We start from the raw sequence: 18,168 nt of genomic DNA, 5'->3' as shown, positions 1-18,168 counted from the left end.
GTGTTGTCTGAAAAGAGGATGCTGTCCAAGTTGCATGCCATCTTGGACAATGACTCCCATCCACTCCATAATGTACTGGTTAGGCACATGAGTACATTCAGCCAGAGACTCATTCCACAGAGATGCAACACTGAGCGTCATAGGAAGTCATTCCTACCTGTGGCCATCAAACTTTACAACTCCTCCCTCGGAGTGTCAGACACCCTGAGCCAATAGGCTGGTCCTGGACTTATTTCCACTTGGCATGATTAAGTTATTATTTAGTTATTTATGGTTTTATGTTGCTATATTTCTTCACTATTCTTTGTTGACGTGGCTGTAACGAAACCCAGTTACCCTCGGGATCAATAAAGTATGTCTGTCTGAATGCAAGCAAGCATTTCCACTGAGGTTGGGTGAGACTACAACTGGGGGTCATATGTTAAGGGTGAAAGGTGAAATATTTAGGGGAATATGAGAGGGGAGTTCATCACTCAGAGGGTGTTCAGTGTGTGGAATGGGCTGTTAGCGCAAGTAGTGGATGCAGGGTTGATTTCAACATGCAAGAGAAATTTGGATGTACACAGATGGGAGGATTGTGGGGGGGTCAAGGTCTGGATGCAAGTTGATGGAACTACGCAGGTTAATAGCTCAGCATGAATAAGATGGGCCGAAGGGCCTATTTCTGTGCTCTGGTGTTTTATGATTCTTTGATAATAAACATGAACTTGAACTTCCTCCACCTCTCAGGGTTCAATCTGACTGCTGCAGAAGCCTTTGATTTCGTTGCCATCCACACAATCATTAACAGCAATCTGAAGCAGGAATCATATCCTCTTCCACCACCATGGATGAGGTCACTCTCAGGCTGGAGGAGCAGTTTTTCGTCTAGGTAACAATATTCCATCCAGGTAGCCTCCAATGTGACGGCATTGACATCAATTTATCCAGCTTCCAGTATTTTACCCCCTCCGTCTTCCCTTTTCTTCAAATTCCCAATCTGACCCCTTACCTCTTCTCTCGCCTGTCAGTCACTTCTCCCTAGTGTCTCTCCTTCCCTTTCTCCCATGGCCCGCTCTCCTCTCTTATCACACTCCTTCTTCTCTAGCCCTTTGCCTTTTCCCCTATCATTTTCCAGCTTCTTGCTTCATCCCACCCTCCCCCATCCACCTGGCTTCACCTATCACCTTCTAGGTTGTTTTCCTTTCCCTGCCCCCAAAACATCAACTGTATACTCATTTCCATAGATAATGCCTGACCGGCTGAGTTACTCCAGTATTTTGTGTGTGTTACATCATATTCATTAAATAGGTTCACTTATCCAAAAATACAAAATCATTGAAAAATGTGTCAGTTGCATTACACTGCTATTAAGATGAACACTTGTAATTGTGTCTGTGGGGCAGAATGGAGGACAGGTTGGCCATGAAATCCTAATACCGTGTGATGAGTATGCCACATGATGTAGCAGCAAGCCAATAACTTTAAAGTCATGATGTGCAACTTTAAAGTTCAAAGGAAATTTATTATCAAAGTACGTATACAGTATGTCACCAGATACAACCCTGAGATTTAGTTTCTTGCAAGCATACTCAATAAATTCATAATAGAATAGTAACCATAATAGAATCAATGAACAACTGCACCAACTTAGGTGTTTAACCAGTGCAAATCAAACAGAAAGAAATAATAATCATAAATAAATAAGCAATAAATATTGAGAACATGAGATGAAGAGTCCTTGAAAGTGAGTCCAAAGGTTGTGGGAACATTTCAGTGAGGAGACAAGTGAAATTGAGTGAAGTTATCCCTTTTTTTCAAGAACCTGATGGTTAAGGGATAATAACTGTTCCTGAACTTAGTGGTGTGAATTCTGAAGCTCTGGAAACTTCTTCCTGATGGCAATTTTAAGAAGAGAACATAACCTAGGTGGTAGATTCCCTGATGATGGATGCTGCTTTCCTGCAACTACGGTCTATGTATTCAATGGTAGTGAAGTCTTTACCCATGATGAACTGTGCTGTACCCACTACTATTCAAGGGCATTGGTGTTTCCATACCTGCCCATCAATAGACTCTCTACCACACATCTATAGAAGTTTGTCAATATTTTGGATGTCATGTCGAATCTTCTCAAACTACTAAGAAATTAGAGGTTTATAAGATGATGAGGGGCATTGATCATGTGGATAGCTAGAGGCTTTTTCCCAGGGCTGAAATGGCTAACACAAGGGGGCACAGTTTTAGAGTGCTTGGAAATGGGTACCGAGGGGATGTCGGGGTAAGTTTTTCACACAGAGAGTGGTGGGTGTGTGGAATGCATTGCCGGCAGTGGTGGTACAAGTGGATGAAGAGGGTCTTTTAAGAGCCTCTTAGGTAGGTACATGGAGCTTAGAAAAAAAGAGGGAAATTCAAACAACAACACACACAAAATGCTGGTGGAACACAGCAGGCCAGGCAGCATCTATAGGAGAAGCACTGTCGATGTTTCGGGCTGAGACCCTTCGTCCTGACGAAGGGCCTGTAATATGTGTAGATTTCTATGTTCTGTGTTCTAGAGGCTCTGTCATTCTTTCATCAGAATTGCACTTACATGCTGGACCCAGGACGGGTCCCCCGAAATAATAACACTGAGGAATTTAAAGTTGCTGACCCTCTCTACCTCTGATCCTCTGATGAAGATCAGCTCATGGACTTCTGGTTTCCTTCTCCAGAAGTCAATAACCAGCTCTTTGGTCTTGCCAACGTTGAGTGAGAGCTTGTTGTTTCTGTACCACTCAGGCAGTTTTTCAAGCTCCCTCCCATGAGCTGATTTGTCAACATTGATTAGTTTTGAGGAAATGATGGTATTGAATGCCAAGTGTAATTGATGAAGAGCAACCTGATGTATGCATCTTTGCTGTTCAGATGTTCCAGGGTTAAGTGAAGAACCAATGAGATGACGTATACTATGGATCTGTTGCTCTGGTAGGTAATTTGAAGTGGATCCAAGTCATTTCTCAGTCAGGAGGTGATACATTTTATCACCAGACTCTCAAAACACTTCATCACTGTGCATATACAAGGAAACCTGCAGATGCTGGAAATTCAAACAACACACACAAAATGCTGTCCTGACGAAGGGTCTCGGCCCGAAACGTCGACAGCGCTTCTCCTATAGATGCTGCCTGGCCTGCTGTGTTCCACCAGCATGTTGTGTGTGTTGTCATCACTGTGCATGTAAGTGCTACTGGACAATAGTCACTGAGGCAGGTTACCACATTATTCTTAGTCACTGGTAAAAATGAAGTCTGCTTGAAGCGTGTGGGTACGTCAGACTGCCGAAGCAAAAGGTTAATGATCTCCAGCCAGTTAATCAGCACAGGTCTTTAGTGCCCCGTCTGGGCCAGATGCTTCTCGTGGGTTCACCCTCCTGAAGGCTGCCTGCACATCAGCCTCAGAGGCTGAAATCACAAGGTCATCAGAGGCTCTGAGAGTTTCTGATGGTTCCTCCATGCTCTAACAGGTAAAGCAAACTGAGAGGCATTGTGCATATCTGGAAGAGAAGCCTTTTGTCTCCTATGTTGATTGATTTTACTTCATAAGAGTGGTAGCACTAGTACTTATTGTTATAGAAAGTGACGGTGAAAGACTAAGTATTGGGATCTGAGCAAAGTACAAGTTGGAGTAGAGGACAGTTACACTTCTAGGAGTACGGGAGGATAATCATCAAACAACTTCAGTGACTGGGAAAAGAGACAAGTGTAGTGGGGAGGAGAGTGTGATTGGTGTCTCCACCACAGGTGTCAGTCACTAAGCCAGTTTTGGATCTATGTACCTCTTACCCTGAGTTTCCTGAAAACAGAACACCTGTAATGGAGTGCTGTCAGTGTTGTAACCACTGAGAAGTCAGCCAGCCAGCCCCTCAGACCTTCTCCACTATTCAACATGATCATAGACGAGCTGGTTCAAGCTTCCACTTCTTGTGTTCCAGTTTCCCTCATCACCTCAACGTCCTAATCTTTCAAAAATGTATCTACTTCTTGGCGATTGTAGGGATGTCTTACAGATGATTAAAAAGCTTGAGCATATAGACATTAAGAAAGAGGATGTGCTGGAGCTTTTGGAAAGCATCAAGTTGGATAAGTCACGGGGACTGGACGAGCTCTACTGTGCAAAGCGAGGGAGGAGTTTGCTGAGCCTCTGGCGAAGATCTTTGCATCATCAATGGGGATGGGAGAGGTTCCGGAGGATTGGAGGGTTGCAGATGTTGTTCCCTTATTCAAGAAAGGGAGTAGAGATAGCCCAGGAAATTATAAACCACTGAGTCTTACTTCAGTGGTTGGTAAGTTAATGAAAAAGATCCTAAGAGGCAGGATGTATGAACATTTGGAGAGGCATAATATGATTAGGAATAGTCAACATGGTTTTATCAAATGCAGGTTGTGCCTTATGAGCCTAATTGAATTTTTGAGGATGTGACTAAACACATTGATGAAGGTAGAGCAGTAAATGTAGTGTATACGGATTTCTGCAAGGAATTTAATAAGCTACCCCATGCAAGGCTTATTGAGAAAGTAAGGAGACATGGAATCCAAGGGGACATTGCTTTGTGGATCCAGAACTGACTTGCCCACAGAAGGCAAAGAGTGGTTGTAGACGGGTCATATTCTGCATGGAGGTCGGTGACCAGTGGTGTGCCTCGGGGATCTGTTCTGGGACCCTTCCCTTTCGTGATTTTTATAAATGACCTGGATGAGGAAGTGGAGGGATGGGTTAGTAAATTTGCTGATGACACAAAGGTTGGGGCTGTTGTGGATAGTGTGAAGGGCTGTCAGAGGTTACAGCGGGACATCGATAGGATGCAAAACTGGGCTGAGAAGTGGCTGATAGAATTCAACCCAGATAAGTGTGAAGTGGTTCATTTTTGAAGGTCTCATATGATGGCAGAATATAGTATAAATGGTAAGACTCTTGGCAGTGTGAAGGATCAGAGGGATCTTGGGATCTGAGTCCATAGGACACACAAAGCTGCTGTGCAGGTCGACTCTGTTGTTAAGAAGGCATACAGTGTATTGGCCTTCATCAATCATGGGATTGAGTTTAGGAGCTGAGAGGTAATGTTGCAGCTATATAGGACCCTGGTCAGACCCCACTTGGAGTACTGCACTCAGTTCTGGTCACCTCACTACAGGAAGTATGTAGAAGCTATAGAAAGAGTGCAGAAGAGATTAACAAGGATGTTCCTGGATTGGGGAGCATGCCTTCTAAGAATAGGTTGAGTGAACTTAGTCTTTTCTCCTTGGAGCAGCAGAGGATGAGATCTGACCTAATAGCGGTGTATCAGATGATGAGAAGCATTGATCCCAGGGCTGAAATGGCTAACAGAAGAGGGCACAGTTTTAAGGTGCTTGGAAATAGGTACAGTGGAGATGTCAGAGGCAAGTTTTTTTACGCAGAGAGTGGTGAGTGCGTGGAAAGGGCTGGTGGCAATGGTGGTGGAGGCGGTTATGATAAGGCCTTTTAGAAGACTCCTGGATAGGTACAAGCTGGCTGGTGGCGTAGTGGCATCAGTACTAGACTTCAGAGCGAAGGCTCCTGAGTTCAAATCCAGCCAGCTCCCTTGCACGCTTTCCATCCATTCTGGGTTGAGCGTTGAGCTAGCAACTCGTAAAGAAATGAAAGTCTGCTAAAAAAAAACGCTGTCACGATGGCATCCCGATGACTCCACTCGGAGTTAAGGGCTTCCTTCTTCTTGGATAGGTACATGGATCTTTGAAAAATAGAGGGCGATGGGTAACCCTAGGCAATTCCTAAAGAAAGTACATGTTCAGCACAGCATTGCTGGAGATTTTCCATTTTTCTATCTTTCTTTTCTGCTTAGGCACCTCCAGTGATCCAGCCTCCCAAACACTCTGAGGTAATGAATTACAGATGCACCACCCACCAAATTTTATATCATTGGAAATCTTGTAAATATGATGCTTCCCTGGCCAAATTGTTGATACATGTCATGATGAGCTTGACCTTAGCACAAATCCCTTTAGTAACCCACTGATCACAGCCTGCCAACTGCTTAGTCTAGTCTTTGCTTTTATATCAGTAAGCAATTCTCGACACTTGTTGTACATTACCCTACCTATTCCAAGACTGTTTACTGATCACCAGTGTCAAACTCTTCCAACAATCCAAATGCACCAGATCCACTAGTTTTTTTATATTCATTCTATTACACAGCCTTAAGCATATCTGATTTTGCTTTCAAAAATGTTTGCCAACTATGTTCAATTATATATTTTATTCAAAGTCTTCTGATTTTCAAGGTGTTAAGAGATGTCAACACTTCCACTGATGTTAGGCTCTAAAGCTTGCTGTTTTCTCTTCCACCCTTCCTTCAATTTTATAGGCATCCGTTAGTCTCATGAGACCATGGACTTGCGCCTTGGAAGGTTTCCAGGATGCAGGCCTGGGCAGGGTTGTATGGGAGACCGGCAGTTGCCCAAGCTGCAAACCTTCCCCTCTCCACGCCACTGAGAAGGGCACTAGGACCCCAGCAGCTTGGCACCGGTGTCATCGCAGAGCAATATGTTAAGTGCCCTGTTCCAATCCACAACTTAGTTCTTTATTCTGGGCCCATGATCCTCTAGGCCACTGTCAAGACGGAGGAGCATCTATGTAGCCTCCAACCTAATTGCATGAACATTATTTTCTCTTTCCAGTAACTTTTTTCCCTCACCCTTTCGCTCTTCTTCTATTCTACACTCTGGTCTTTTCCCTTTCTCTTTTTTACCAATTCTCCTCTCCTATCGGATTCCTTTTTCTCCAGCCCTTTACTTTCCTACCCCCCTATCATCTTCTAGATAGTCCTCATTCACCTCCCCTACCTTCTTATTCTGCAATCTTCCATCTTCCTTCCCAGTCTTGAAGAAGGGTGTCAGCCTGACCTGCTGAGTTCCTCCAGCATTTTTTTGTGTGTTATCGGCTACTCTATCTGTGTCTCAGCCCTCGCTATTTAAAAAAAATTATTGCATACATAGCAACAAAAACACTCTGTTTCTTGTCGGTCTATTCCCATATTCCAAGCAGTCTTTCATTATCGATGTCTTTGTCCCCCTGTGCTCCTTGGCAACTATATAACCCTCTTGCTTGTACTTAAAACTTCCTTTAATTTTTATGTTGTCAGCCACAGATGAATCAGTATTTTTAAAATTAACTGATATGATCTAATTTTAAAAAGTGTTATGAGTGATGAACAGACTTGATGGACAATGGGGTGCAGAGTTAACCATTCTCAACCCCCTCCTGAGAACTACGAACTATTGCTGTTGTTATGCTGCTCATGAGAGAGAGAGATAAAGCTCAGGCAAGAACATTTGCTACAGATAAGAAGGGGAGAGAGACTGTTGATTTACTGTATTATGACTCTTCCTGGATTATTTACCTTCCACTACAAGGACTTCACTTTGCTCGTTAACATTCCTCAGGAGATAGCAGGAGTGGCCTGATTTGATGGACATGGTCATTCAGAGTTGATGGATAGCTGAGACCCTGTGAGTGGGGATAAAAGACAGGTCTGGAGAGACACCCTTCAGACACACCAGTGGACACTGACTGAGTGTTGGGAACCCACAGAAAGGTGGGGGCTTCGGAGACCGAACCAGGTGATCGGTCAGTAAAGCTCACAGTGTTACAGCAGGGCCGGTGGGGACTTGTGCGTGTGTCCACTCATGCCAGAGTGACGAGTCCACCACAGAAGAATGGTCTAGCTGAAGACCAGAGGGGTCATAACTGAATGACCACAACGATACGACGGATTAGGAAAGCAAAGGAAGGTTTGGCTGCTGTAGCTGTTACTTCTCGCTCACTCTCTCTCTCTCTCTCCAACGATTTCAATACAACAACCATAACTACTTCAGCATTTATGAACTGAACTTTATACTTTTCTATGACAATTCATTTACCCCTAGACATCGATAGAGCTTGTTTATTATTGATTATTATTATTCCTACACTTTTAGATTTATTACTGCTAACTTGTTTTATATGTATATTTGCATTTTTGATATTGTATTGTGTAGTTTACTAATAAACACCTTTAGTTTGGTACCACCAGACTCTAACGGATTCTTCTTTCTCTGCTGGTCAGACACCCAGTTACGGGGTATGTAACAAAAGTTATTTTAATTGGACTAAAGCCAGCAAATACAACCCGTATCAGGTTAGTGTCAGGAAGCAGGAGTGAGTGCCAATGCTATTACACAGGAAAAAGTGTGAGGCAAATTTAAAGGTCTTAAGGTGGATAAGTCACCTGGACCAGGCGGACTACATCCCTGAATCCTGAGAGAGGTTGCTGAAGAGATAACGGATGCATTGGTCATGATCTTTCAAGAATCACTTGATTCTGGCATGGTCCCAGAGGACTGGAACATTGTAAATGTCACTCCACTCTTTAAGTAGGGAGGAAGGCAAAAGAAAGGAAGTTATGGCCAGTTAGCATGACCTCAGTGGTTGGGAAAGTGCTGGAGTCTATTACTAAGGATGAGGCTTTGGGATACTTAGAGAGTAATGATAAAATAAGTCAAGGTCAGCATGGTTTCTGTAAAGGGAAATCTTGCCTGACAAATCTGCTGGAGTTCTTCGAGGAAGTAACAAGCAAAGTGGACAAAGGAGCTGCAGTGGAAGGCATTAGATGAGGTGCCACACATGAGGCTGCTTAATAAGATAAAATCCTATGGCGTTACAGGAAAGATACTGGCATGGTTAGGGGAATAACTGACAGGCAGGATGCAGCAAGTGGGAATAAAAGGGGCCTTTTCTGGTTGGCTGCCAGTGACAAGTAGTGGTCCCAATACTGATCCCTGAGGATCCTCAGCTAGCAGTATTGGGAATACTACTTCTCACATTGTTTGTCAGTGATTTGGATAATGGAATTGATAGCTTTGTAGGAAAGTTTTCAGATGATACAAGGATAGGTGCAGGGGTAGGTTGTGCTGAGGAAACAATGCAATTACTGCAGGACTTAGACAAATTGGAAGAATGGGCAAAAAAGTGGCAGATGGAATACAGTGTTGGGAAATGTATGATAATGCATTTTGGTAAAAGGGACAATAGTGTGGACTATTATCTAAGTGGGGAGAAGGTTCAAACGTTAAAGGTGTGAGAAACTTAGAAGTCCTCGTGCAAGATTCCCAGAAGGTTATCTTACAGGTTGAATCTGTGGTAAAGAAGGCAAATGCAGTGTTGGCATTTATTTCAAGTGAATAAAATATAAAAGCAAGGAGATGATACTTAGGCTTTATAAGACTCTAGTCAGGTTGCACTTGGAGTATTGTAAACAGTTTTAGGCCCCTTATCTCAGAAAGGATGTATTGCCATTGGATAGAATCCAGAGGAGGTTTACAAGGATGATTCCAGGAATGAAGGGGTTAACATATGCTGCTTCAGGCCTATACCCCCTGGAATTTAGTAAAATGCATGGGGATCTCATTGAAACCTACTGAATGTTGAAAGGGCTAGATAGAGTGGATGTGGAGAGGATGTGTTGTATGGTGAGGGTATACTAGAGGGCATTGCCTCAAAATTGAGGGGTGACCTTTCAGAACAGAGGTAAGGAGGAAGTTTGTTAGCCAGAGAGTAGTGAATTTGTGGAATGCTCAATCACAGACTGTGGTGGAAGCCAACTCTGTGGGTGCATTTATGGTGGAAGATGGTAGTTTCTTGATCAGTCAGGGCATCAAAGGATATGGTGAGCAGGATCCAGGATCAGCCTTGATGGAATGGCAGAGCAGACTCAATGAGCTGAATGACCTAATTCTTCTCTTATGTCTTATGATCTTACTTCCCTTGCCAAATGCTGGCATCCCGAGTCATTTGAAAGTGCAAAGTGAAGAAGCCCAGTTACAAAATGCTTCTGGCACTTTAACTCAGCATGTTTTAGGGCACCCCAGGATTCTGTAGCAGATCCAAAGGCTGAGCTGGACGTCAGATTGGCTGCTAAGTCTTCCACATTTCCCATTTGGGGCAAAGGTGAGGAAGTCCGGAGTAACACGATAGTCAATACTGCAACAGCCATTTCTCCACATAATCGCTAAATCAAACGTCCAAGGCAGTCCCTACAATATTTACTTTTGACAGCTGAAACAGTTCTTGATCCACTTTCAACATACCTATACATTGGATTCAGCAGCTGCTTCACAACCTTGACATTTCTTCTTCACTTACAGTACATGGATGTTTTTCTTCATAGAAGTCTCAAATTCACCTCTCTTAACTCTTCTAGAATCCAAAGTTATTTTTAAAAAAGATACCATACCAAATGGGTTTTCTTACCTGTGTTGGTATACCGAATCATCCGAAAGGAAAGACCAACGATATCTTACTAATAGTGGGCTGCAATTGGTCATCGTCACATGATGTACCATCTCTGTATCATTCAGGATGCAGCCAAAATCCACTGTAGTGGTTTCAAAGTGCAAATTTGGGAAGTTAACCTCTCCCCTCAAAGACACATAGTCCACATGTGGGTGCTCTAAGTATTGTATAGAAAGAATCTCCTCAACTTCACGTGTGTACAAGTCATTCTTGTAAGATGGATCAAACTGGATGAACAGCTCTAGGTTCTCACCGACATCCACTTTCACACTCTGAAGGAAAGGAAAACAGCAAGACTTAGAAATAATGGAAGCATTAGCAACAATCTTACCAGTGCAAAATTTGGAAGTATTAAACAAAAACAATGTTCCAATAAAAAGCCATTGAGCATTTAAAATATTAACTATTCTAGCTCTCTCTCTCCATGGAAAATCCCACCTGACTAACCTACTGCAAATTTTTGTCTACCCAAGCAGGGTAGACAAAGGAGATGCAGTTGATGTGGTGTACTTGGATTTTCAGAAGGCCTTTGACAAGGTGCCGCACATGAGGATGCTTAGCAAGATAAGAGCCCATGGAATTACAGGGGATTTAATAGCATGGGTCAAGCATTGGCTGATGGGCAGAAAACAGAGAGTGGGAATAAAGGGATCCTATTCTGACTGGCTGCCGGTTACCAGTGGAGTTCCACAGGGGTCAGTGTTGGGACCGCTGCTTTTTACAATGTATGTCAATGATTTGGACTATGGGATTAATGAATCTGTGGCTAAATTTGCCAATGATATAAAGATAGGTGGAGGAGCGGATAGTGCGGAGGAAACAGAGCCTGCGGAAAGACTTAGGTAGTTTAGGGGTATGGGCAAAGAAGTGGCAAATGAAATACAATGTTGGAAAGTGTATGACCATGCACTTTGGAGGAAGAAAGAAATGGGCAGATCATCATTTAGATGGGGAGAAAATTCAAAATTCAGAGATGCAAAGGGACTTGGGAGTCCTTGTATAAGATATCCTAAAGGTTAACATCCAGGTTGAGTCGATGGTGAAGAAGGCAAATGCAAATGTTGGCATTCATTTCTAGAGGTATAGAATATAACAGCAGGGACGTGATGTTGAGGCTCTATAAGGCACTCGTGAGACCACACTTGGAGTATTGTGTGCAGTTCTAGGATCCTTAATTTAGAAAGGATATACTGACATTGGAGAGGGTTCAGAAAAGGTTCACAAGAATGGTTCCAGGAATGAAAGGGTTACCGTATGAGGAACGTCTGGCAGCTCTTGGGCTGTATTCCCTGGAGTTCAGGAGAATGAGGGGGGATCTCATTCTGAATGTTTAAAAAGACTGAAGAGATTAGATATTGCAAAGTTATTTCCCATGGTAGGGGATTCTAGGACAAGAAGGCACGACTTCAGGATTGAAGGATCTCCATTTAGAACAGAGATGCGGAGAAATTACTTCAGTCAGAGGGTGATAAATCTGTGGAAATAGTTGCCATGAGTGGCTGCGGAAGCCAAGTCATTGGGTGCATTTAAGGCAGAGATAGATAGGTTCTTGATTAGCCAGGGCATCAAAGGGTATGGGGTGAAGGTAGGGAGTGGGGATGACTGCAAGAATTAGATCAGCCCGTGATTGAATGGTAGAGCAGACTCGATGGCCCGAATGGCCTACTGCTGCTCCTATATCTGATGGGCTTATGGATTCAATCTGATCTGCTGAGATTTTCCTGTAGTTGCCTGATTTTATCTCAGAGTTCCAGAATCTGAAAATTATAGCTTTTCAAAAAGATTAACATCAGCACAAAAAACTCAGGACCACACTACAATATTCTGGATGGAATTAACTGTATGATTCAGTAGATTTTTCATTTAAAAGCAAAATAGTGCTGGGTTGCAGAAACCACAAGAGAATCCTTTTCTTTGATCCTTTCTTTGCATCATGATAATAAAATCATCCAAAGTCTGTACAGTTAGTAAAGATGTTTTGGAACAAACCTCTGACAATCCACACGATAAATTCCTCTCATCATCTCATACACCTCTATCAGGTCACCTCTCAGCCTCCGCCGCTCCAAAGAGAAAAGGCCAAGTTCACTCAAGCCTATTCTCCTAAGGCATGCTCCCCAATCCAGGCAACATCCTTGTACATCTCCTCTGCTTCTTCTTTTTCTATAGTTTCCACATCCTTCCTGTAGTGAGGCAACCAGAACTGAGCACAGTACTCCAAGTGGGGTCTGACCAGGTTCCTATAAAGCTGTAACATTACCTCTTGGCTCTTAAACTCAATCCCATGGTTGATGAAGGCCAATGCACCGTATGCCTTCTTAACCACAGTGTCAACCTGTATATCAGCTTTAAGTGTCCTTTGGACTCGGACCCCAAGAACCCTCTGATCCTCCACCCTGCCAAGAGTCTTACCATTAATACTGTATTCTGCCATCATATTTGACCTACCAAAATGAACCACCTCACACTTATCTGGGTTGAACTCCATCAGCCACTTCTCAGACCAGTTTTCCATTCTATCGATGTCCCGCTGTAACCTCTGACAGCCCTCCACACTATCCAAAACACCTCCAACCTTTGTGTCATCAGCAAATTTACTAACCATTCCTACACTTCCACATCCAGGTCATTTATGAAAATCACAAAGAGTAAGGGTCCCAAACAGATCCCTGAGGCACACCACTGGTCACCGATCCCCATGCAGAATATGACCCGTCTACAACCACTCTTTGCCTTCTGTGGGCAAGCCAGTTCTGGAACAACACAGCAATGTTCCCTTGGATCCCATGACTCCTTACTTTCTCAATAAGCCTTGCATGGGGTACCTTATCAAATGCCTTGCTAAAATCCATATACACTAACTACATCTACTGCTCTACCTCCAGCAATGTATTTAGTCACATCCTCAAAGAACAAAAAATTCAGACAGGCTTGTAAGGCACAACCTGCCTTTGACAAAGCCAAGCTAACTATTCCTAATCATATTATGCCTCTCCAAATGTTCATAAATCCTGCTCCTCAAGATCTTTTCCAGCAACTTATCAACCAGTGAAGTAAGACTCACTGGTCTATAATTTTCTGGGCTATCTCTACTCCTTTTCTTGAATAAGGGAACATCATCTGCAACCCTCCCATCCTCCGGAACCTCTCCTGTCCCCATTGATGATGCAAAGATCATTGCCAGAGGCTCAGCAATCTCCTCCCTCACCTCCCACAGTATCTGGGGGCAAAATCTGGTCTCTCACTCTGACAAATCAGTGAACTTCTGCAGATGCTGACAATGTGAAGTAACTTCAGACGAGGTTCAGTAGCTGCAAGGAGGCACAACCTAAGGGATCTCTTTCAATGACTCTTCATCTCATGTTCTTGATATTTATTGCTTGTTTATTATTATTATTTTGCTTGATTTTTTGTTGTTTCTTTGTATTTTCTGTGAATGCCCACAAGAAAATGAACCTCAGGCTTGCATATGGTGATAAGCAGTATGTGTACTTCGATAATGAATTTACATTGAACCTTGAAGTTTGTAACTCTGGTAGCTCTGGTCCCATTCCCATATCAATGTCTCTGACACTCCATTCCTATCATTGTCCCAGCCATGACTTCCTTAGATGGCCACAAGACCTAACTGCTAATGCCCAGATTCCCTAATTGCCAATATTTTGAACATCCCAAATTTTATGATGGAGTCTGAATCTCCAGACAGTTAAGAAAAACTCTGCCAGTCCAGATTCAGTTTGGCTATTAGGTGACACCACCTTCTCTACACCCACTACACTGGTCCTGACCATCTGCAGTCTACACGTACTCCCACCCCAAATTGTCCACATTGAAAGAAAATTAAAATTTTGTATGGGAGTAGAAATGTCCCAATGAAGGGTCTCAGCCCAAAGGTGTAGGCACACAATCAAAATTTTGCTTCATGCCTTAATCAGCTATCACATAGTGTGTGTCTGTCTCTCTTTCTCTCTCTCTCCCTCCCTCCCTCCCCCTCCCCTCCCAACCCTGTATTAGGACTGAGAGTGTAGAGGGAAAGACAGTGAGGGGGTTGAGGTGAACAGTGGCTGGCATGTGATAGATAGAACATGGTTACCGGGGCATATTGGGCAGATGGAGGAGGGGGTCGGAGGAACTTAATGAATACATACGTGGAAACAGATTTAGGAAAACTACATTTAGCAGTTGGAGCCAAGTGATGTAGAGGAATGAGAAGGTAGAGATAAAGAACAGAGGAAGATAGGTTGAGGTGGAGGATGGAGGGTGATGGTGATCGGTTCAGAGGCAGGCGGAAGGGTAATAGGTTTAGACTTGGGCTGGTTCTTCGCATTTGGAGTCAACGTCTATTATATTTTCTTCACTATCTCCAATGGATACTGTGATGTTAAACAGTAAAGTACGAATGTTACTCTACCTTTGAAGGGACCAGTGCCTCTTCATTCTGTTTCTCCACGATTGTGAATGGTCCATTTGTGCTGAGATTCAGGGTCAATGACAATGGAGAGACATTCTTCAAAGCAAGAGACTTGTACTGAGGAACAAGCTGCTCATGCTGGAGCTATAGGGATCGAGAGTCAGTCAGTATTTTGGCTTACAAACTGTTAATAGATGTTCATATAAAGTCACAGCTAACCTACGTTGATCCTGAGGTATGCAATATTTTAATTTACAATGATTATTCTTATTTTCAAATCATTCTGTTGTCCTGTCCCTCTGCAGTACTGTAATATCTTCTAGTCACATACAGGCAATTCAATAATGTTACCACTTAATGACAAGGTAGCTGAGGAACATTGATTGAAAAGCTGCAGAGTGTAAAAGTTTACATCAGGTTGTGACAGTTGTCAAAAATACTTGAAGAATTATCATTCTGCTGAAAGGCTCCTCTCAGAATACACTTCATGATCAGTATAATAAAAATTCCTGCACTGCTCTCAGAATCAAGGTCACTCAGAAACCATGCAGACTACCCAGCTGAGATGTACACTCATTGCTACATTGCAGTAGTCAAGGAAACTGCTGCCAGCAAAGGGGAAGGCTATACTCGATGAAGGTGACTTTTGTATGTACACTTTGGAGGGTGTTTGGCTGGGTTCCCATAAGTTCCATGAAAAAAACCTGTTTCCTTACAGATAGATTCCAGAGAAATCCTACAGTTTCCCAGGATGCCTCACAGATACTATCCCATAAGCGGCCATTGCACAGGAACCTGCCCCCTGCCCACACTGTCATTCAGAAGTCTGTGCACTGATTACCAAACAGCACACTGAGTAGTACAAAGGGAAAAGCAATAACAGAATGTAGAATATAGTGTTACAGCTCAAAGTTCAAAGTGAGTTTATGATCGAAGTGCAGTGCAGATAGACAAAATAGGAGCAAGGACCATGATTTTTGTCATATAACAGGTCCATTAAAAAGACATAGGTGTGGGGTAGAAGGCAACCTTGATTGGTTGCTTTGCCAAAGTGGGGGAGATGTAGACAGAATCAGTGGAGGAGAAGCTGGTCTGCCTCCACATCCTGCAGTCTCAGGCAGGGCAGCTGCCAAACCAAACCACAAGGAATTGGGATAGTATGCTTCCTCTGCTGCATCTGTAAGAATTGACACCATTGAACTTGACTCTATTTTCCCCTAAAAAAAAAGGTTGTTAATGATGTTTTAGTCATGTGTGAATGATGGATTTCAGGATCTTACACACTTCATCAAATAATGGACGCGTAATTACAAGTCCAGGGTTGCACCAGAAGCAGGTTGCTGAAGACTACCATTTGGACTGAATTCAAAATAGTTTGGATATTGTTAAATAATGACCTACAACAGGTAGAATATGAAATAATAGAAAAACCAGAGGAATGAAGGAGAAATTAGTGGAAATGGACATACTTAACCAAGCAGATCAAAACAAATGCCAGTTGGTTGAATTGCTATGAAAACTAACTCACAATCTGATATTTCAAAGCTTTACACCAAGTCTGGAGTACAGGCTTAGTTCAACATATATTTGAGATGATGATAACACTCAGTACAAAATTGGTACCCCACCCACTATCCTAATCATTCACTTCTTTGACATTCTCTTGCTCAATGAATCAGTTCTGCTTTGAGTTGAGCACCATTTGGAGGAAATACTGACACTAGCATGAATATACACCCTACACTAGCCACATCCACTTCCAACATTCCTTTTTGATTTCCACAGGGATCACTCTCTCCATAAATTCAAACTAGAGGAACACCTTATATGGACCCTGGGTAGTCTACAATCGGACAGTATGAACATTGAATTCTCCAACTTCCAGTTACATTCTCCCCCTCTGTCCGTTGTTCTCTTCTCCTGATCTATCCAGTTCCTCCTACACCAACCCAACCACAATTATCCCTGTTTCTTTCCCCCCTCCTCCACCCTTTCTATCTGTCTATCACACATACACTACCCCACTGATACCAGACCCCCCCAGTTCCCATCTGCCCTAGCCACCTCCCTCCCTTGAAGGTTCTGCCTTCCTCTCCTATCAGATACCATCAGCTTCAATGCTTTATCACTTACGTCCCTCATCCCCATCCTCTATTGTTATTCCCATCACTAGCTCCTCCATCTGCCTCTCACTTTCCTTACATGGATACATCTGCAGAGCAAGGTGAATGATCAGTTTTCAATCAATTGTTGATACGAGGGCATTGGCTCAAGCAGTCATTAGACCTCAAATTCCTGATGTGGTATTTGAGACTTGTCCTCCTGAACTAGCTACAATGCCAACAAAGCTATGGATACTAGAAACAGCAAATAAAATCAAAGAATTCTGAGGAAATCAACAGATCAAGCTGATTCAGTGGAGAGAAGAATAGACTAATTATTACCATGTTAGTCCACTCTCAGTCATCAGTGATGGAAGATGTCATTGATGGTGTGATCAATCATTACTTTCTTGCCCATGATCAGCTAGTTTCCACAAGACTGACATTGCTCAAGCCCACATAATATCCTTGGTCTGAACTCAGATAAAAGGCAGAATTCCATTAACATCTTATCTTATAGCAGTAGAAACAGGTCATTCAGCCCATCAAGTCTGCTCCACCATTCCTTTGAGGCTGATTTTTTAACCTCCAAGATCCCATTTTCCTGCATTTCCCCTGTAACCTTTGACAACTTTCCTAACCAAAAATGTATCAACCTCTGCTTTATATATACTCAATGAATTGTCCTCCACAGCTATCCATAGCCTCCAGCAGTGATAAAGAGTGACTGCATAAACATGAAGGCAACAACTGAGTTAATCTAATCTCGTACAATTTTAACATCAAACCATAATATTTTGAAGGAAATTGAGAAGCATGTTTCTCTAAATTCTCTAAATTCAGTTGCTTTGCGTGACTATAGAAATTTGAATAACAATTTTTTTTCTGTTTTCACTGCATATACTTTCCTGCTGAAGACCAGATGGCTAGGACAACTGAAATTTTCAAATGGAAATTGATCAGAGATTCAAAGGATATTAACAAAATCTAGGTGAAGAGAGATGATCCAATTTCATCTATTAAACTGTGGAATGTGGTCAAGGACTGAATGGTGTTTCCACTGCAGCTTAAAACAGAGCCTTGGCCTATCCTGACTCACGAAGCCTGTTAAACTTAAAAATGCAATATCGGATATCAGCTGCAATATTGGAAGATTAGCTAAGAAGGGCATTAATATATTGTTTGGAACTGGTGGGAAATAATTCAAATTAACTCAAGGAAACTGCATTCAGAACAGAAATATTAAAGGTGAAGCTTCCCTTTCAAATAAAAGCAATGTAAATGTGTTAGATGTTGATTTGGCATTGAACTCTTCAGAATTCCATG

At 42.7% G+C, this 18,168-nt stretch overlaps 1 protein-coding gene across 1 annotated transcript in view; it reads right to left on the bottom strand.

Moving 5' to 3' along the window:
- LOC140740438 (hydrocephalus-inducing protein-like) overlaps window positions 1-18,168 on the bottom strand; it is a 579,330-nt gene that overhangs the window by 503,800 nt on the left and 57,362 nt on the right. The window contains exons 6-7 of the mRNA XM_073069569.1: window positions 14,741-14,884; window positions 10,288-10,601 (exon numbers count right to left, since the gene is read on the bottom strand). Of these exons, the coding sequence (XP_072925670.1) occupies window positions 10,288-10,601; window positions 14,741-14,884 (458 nt within the window). The remainder of the gene's footprint in view (window positions 1-10,287; window positions 10,602-14,740; window positions 14,885-18,168) is intronic.

Source organism: Hemitrygon akajei, chromosome 17, assembly GCF_048418815.1.
Source record: "Hemitrygon akajei chromosome 17, sHemAka1.3, whole genome shotgun sequence".
Lineage (NCBI taxonomy): Eukaryota > Metazoa > Chordata > Chondrichthyes > Myliobatiformes > Dasyatidae > Hemitrygon > Hemitrygon akajei.
The sequence above is the reverse complement of the archived record's forward strand: the minus strand, read 5'-3'. Positions and strand labels throughout refer to the sequence as shown.